This window comes from Cicer arietinum, chromosome 6 (assembly GCF_000331145.2).
Source record: "Cicer arietinum cultivar CDC Frontier isolate Library 1 chromosome 6, Cicar.CDCFrontier_v2.0, whole genome shotgun sequence".
NCBI classification, from domain to species: domain Eukaryota; kingdom Viridiplantae; phylum Streptophyta; class Magnoliopsida; order Fabales; family Fabaceae; genus Cicer; species Cicer arietinum.
In genome coordinates, this window is record NC_021165.2 from 11431363 (window position 1) to 11435049 (window position 3687).

Genomic DNA, 3687 nt, shown 5'->3' on the forward strand with positions numbered 1-3687 from the left:
TAGATGATTCATTTAAGATGCTTTCAGACTCTCAGTGTAATACTATTGAAATTACACAGCATGGGTCCGGCAGGTCAGATTTTAACCTGTTCTATAAACTGAAAATCAGTTCATCTGAAGTAAGGCCAGAAAAAAAAATTGGCAGAAAAGGGGAGCAAAAAATGAAACAAGAAAATGGTAAAGAAGTAAGACAATGTACATCACGGTAATTAGAGAGAAAATAACCATTAAAAATGAAACTTTTAAAAGGGAACAACACTACAAAGATTGATTATGACACTACTAAAGTGATCCCTAACCCTTTTTGTTTGTTCACTTTCTTAAAACTGTGCTTACTCTGACATAAAAAAAGATAGGATTGATGTTGCAGTAATTTTGTTATTATGCATAAACAAGCATTGTAGTTACACTGTTACAGTTCCATCCATTTTAATGCTGTATGTATAACTCAACTCTTGAATGTATTCTACACAAGGCAAGTTGCTTTATCTGTGCTAAAATGCAAGGCAGCTAGCAATTGATTCTCCATTTTGGTAACTTCACTGTCATACCAATTCTGTCAAAACTGTGGCTCCATGGCCCATACAGAAGAAGCTACCATCATTCTTAATTTGAAAACGATAGCTCATATCAATACCAATCCCAATCATCAAAATCACTGGTGCTAGTTAAATATACTTTTCAACAATAAAGAAAAAGATTCTATTTATTACCAGCAAACTACATATGTCAAAAACATAAAATAAAATAAATACACATTAACCCTTTTGATTCCAACCCTGAAAAATTACAAGAGATTCCAATTCCAACCCAAGGTTAAAACAATGAACAGAGAAAAAAAGAGTCCTAAGGCAAAAGAAAGTAAATTAACAGAGAGAAAGAGGAAGATAAGGAATTGGAGAGAGAAAGAGAGAGATGGAAAATGGACAATGGTGGGTCTCTCTGTCTCAGGCAGCAATCAGTGCTCACAGCTCAGCAAGGCACAATTGCACATTGTCCACTCAACCCCACAAGTTCCCATCTTTTTTTTCCTTTCCTTTTTTGGTGGGTATGAATTAATTTTTTTTCTTCTTTTTTACCAAAAAAAAAAAGGGATGGTGTGCAATGTGCATTGTGCAGAAGGCACGAGTTGACTCAGTGAGAAACCACCACTGAGTTAGCGGCGAGTTTCCACGCAGAAGTAGCAATCAAAGGCCTAGTGTGCCAACCAAGCATGAGACACCCATCATTTTCTTCCACCTTGTAACCATCCCCACCGGCGAAAAGTGCCAACAACATACTCGCTTGCTTAAACGCGTTGGAACCTAAATGAACCGGAGAAAACCCAGCCGAACCGAACCGGTTCCTCCACTGGTTCAAAGTCTCATGACGCTCAACTCGGTCCGTTCCTTCACACGCCACCACGTTACATATTTGCTTCCCTAAATACATCTCCGACATAGCCTTTTCCTGCTGTTCAACCGATGAACCTTCCAACGAGTCAAACAGCGTCGAGTAATAGTGAAGCGACTCAGTAAACCGGTCAAGAAAAGCCGGTCCGTTGTGATTCGCTTCCTGCTCAACAACGGTAACAATCTCCGGCCGAATCTGACGGATAACAGAAAAAACCTTCTCAAGCGCGCCGGGACGCGCGTTGAGTTTATGAAGCTCAAAAACAGAGTTAACTGCAACAGACTCCGTCTTCGGTGACCGGAGTTCAAGCATGGAAGCATCAAGATCAGCTAAACTGTTAGCAACAAAACCGCGATACTCAAACTGAACATGAATAGTCTGTGCAAACTGAGCAAGCTTCCAACCAACCTGTTGAAGATGATCGGAGTTATCAGACGCCGGAGGTCCAATTCCGGTGAGACGAAAAGCAGGAGGACCACCAGGACGCAACGCAAGCGCCTGCATAAGAGCCGGCCACTGCATCCCTTGATTAATCGAGAAATCAATGACATGAACACGAGATTTCCCTTGAAAAGCTTCAAGAATAGCTTGATTGGCAGTGAAATGAGCGAATTTAAGATAAGGACAAGTTTCATAGAAATGGATCTGAAGCGAATCGGAAACCGAATGTTGAGGAAAAACACCATAGATTCGCCTAGCGAGACCTTCAGCGAAATAGGTAGCAACTTTTCTCATAGCACCTTCTTGTGAAACCGCTAAGTAACCGATCTGTTTGACCAGAGCCTCAGCTACGGTTAGATTACTCTGTTCAACCGCTTCAGCACAAGCCATCAAAGTATGAACAAGACGGATCCCTTTTTCTTGCGTTTCAACAACCATAACAACGGAACGAGTTGAGTCAGTTGAAGTTCGTTTGAGTCGTTTACTGGAAGGAAGAGATTCATCTGAGTCAGTAGTAGTTGTTGTAGTTGTAGTTGTGGTAGCGTAGATCGCTTTACCTGGAATGGCGTTTAGGTCATTATCAGATGAAGATGAAACCGAAGGGTTTTGAGGTTGAGGGTCAAAATTGGAAAGCATTGTTTTAAGCCAGTTAGAAATATCTGAAGGATTGTAATGAACGGTGTCGTTTGAGAGTTGTTGAGCGATAATTGCTTCATCTTGGTCTTGGAAATTCCCCATGGCGTGTTCAAGTTGTTCAAGTTTTTGAGCAACTTCAGCCATGTCGGAGGATTTCACCTTGTAACCAACCACCGCTAAAAGCTCATCCATACCACCGTCGTCTTCCCAGCAAACCCCTGATTTTCCACTCCCACTACCACTCATGTCTTCATTTTCGTGTTTATGCTCTCTCTTCATCTTCTTCTTTCACTCTCAACACAAACTCAATTTCTATGTTTTGATTGTGACTTTGTTTCTCTGTTTTTTTCTTTTTCTTTTCTTTTTCTTTTTCTTTTTGGTTTTTGGTTCTATTGCTGCTGTTAGTGCTTAGTTTCTTTGTTCATCAACACAATCATATACCCGTAAAACTCATATATATCCAAATTCTTTTTCTTTTTTCTTTTACAGTTTTTTATTTTTTTAAAAAAAAAAAAGATAAATAAAAGTGTACACAGAGAGTACCGGAAAATATTACTAATAATTATATAATGGAAAAAATAATAAGAGAGGGGAGAAAACGCTCGTGACAGGCTCGAGACCCAATCAAAACGCCAGGCAGGCAGGCTAACAGATAAGATCCAAAATATACATTTATGTTTTTTACTTTGTTTCCATTTCTCGATTTATGTCAGAAACTGGGGGTTATTTTTCATTTTTTCCCCTACTCTCATAGGACTACTACCTCTTTTTTATAACAGCTGTTTAATGTAATATTAATACCCTCTGACTTCATTATTAGAGAATAGAGAGAGAATAATTACTATTATTATTCAATAGCAGATTATAATTTCTTTTTGACATAACAATAAATGGTAATCTCATCGGAATAAATCGTTGACATGAATTCCACTTTTAATTATTATTCAAATAATTTGTAATTCATTTTTTCTTATTTCTCATTAATTATGAAATCATTGTCTTTTTTTTTATTCTGAAAGTTAGATTCAAAAAATATTGAAACCATTTTTTGAAATCAACCTTTTTTAACCAAAACAATTAAGTTATTACGGTTTTTTATTGAACATGTACTGTTACAATTTTATTATTTTTAAAATTTATTTTCATAATAATATAAAATATTGTAACTTTTGACTCACTGCAATTAAATTCTTCTTTTTTTTAAGGAGTACATAAGTT

At 37.4% G+C, this 3687-nt stretch overlaps 1 protein-coding gene across 1 annotated transcript; it reads right to left on the reverse strand.

Annotated features, from left to right (window-relative positions):
- Nucleotides 1-688: 688 nt before the first annotated feature.
- LOC101507839 (DELLA protein 2) lies at nucleotides 689-3308 on the reverse strand. Its single transcript, XM_004504508.4, has one exon. It carries the CDS (start codon nucleotides 2746-2748, stop codon nucleotides 1135-1137), a length of 1614 nt encoding a protein of 537 aa, XP_004504565.1. The 5' UTR covers nucleotides 2749-3308; the 3' UTR covers nucleotides 689-1134.
- Between the last annotated feature and the right edge of the window lie 379 nt (nucleotides 3309-3687).

Coding starts and splice junctions, on each gene's coding strand:
- LOC101507839 (XM_004504508.4), bottom strand. CDS start 2,748: ATGAAGAGAGAGCATAAACACGAAAATGAAGACATGAGTGGTAGTGGG.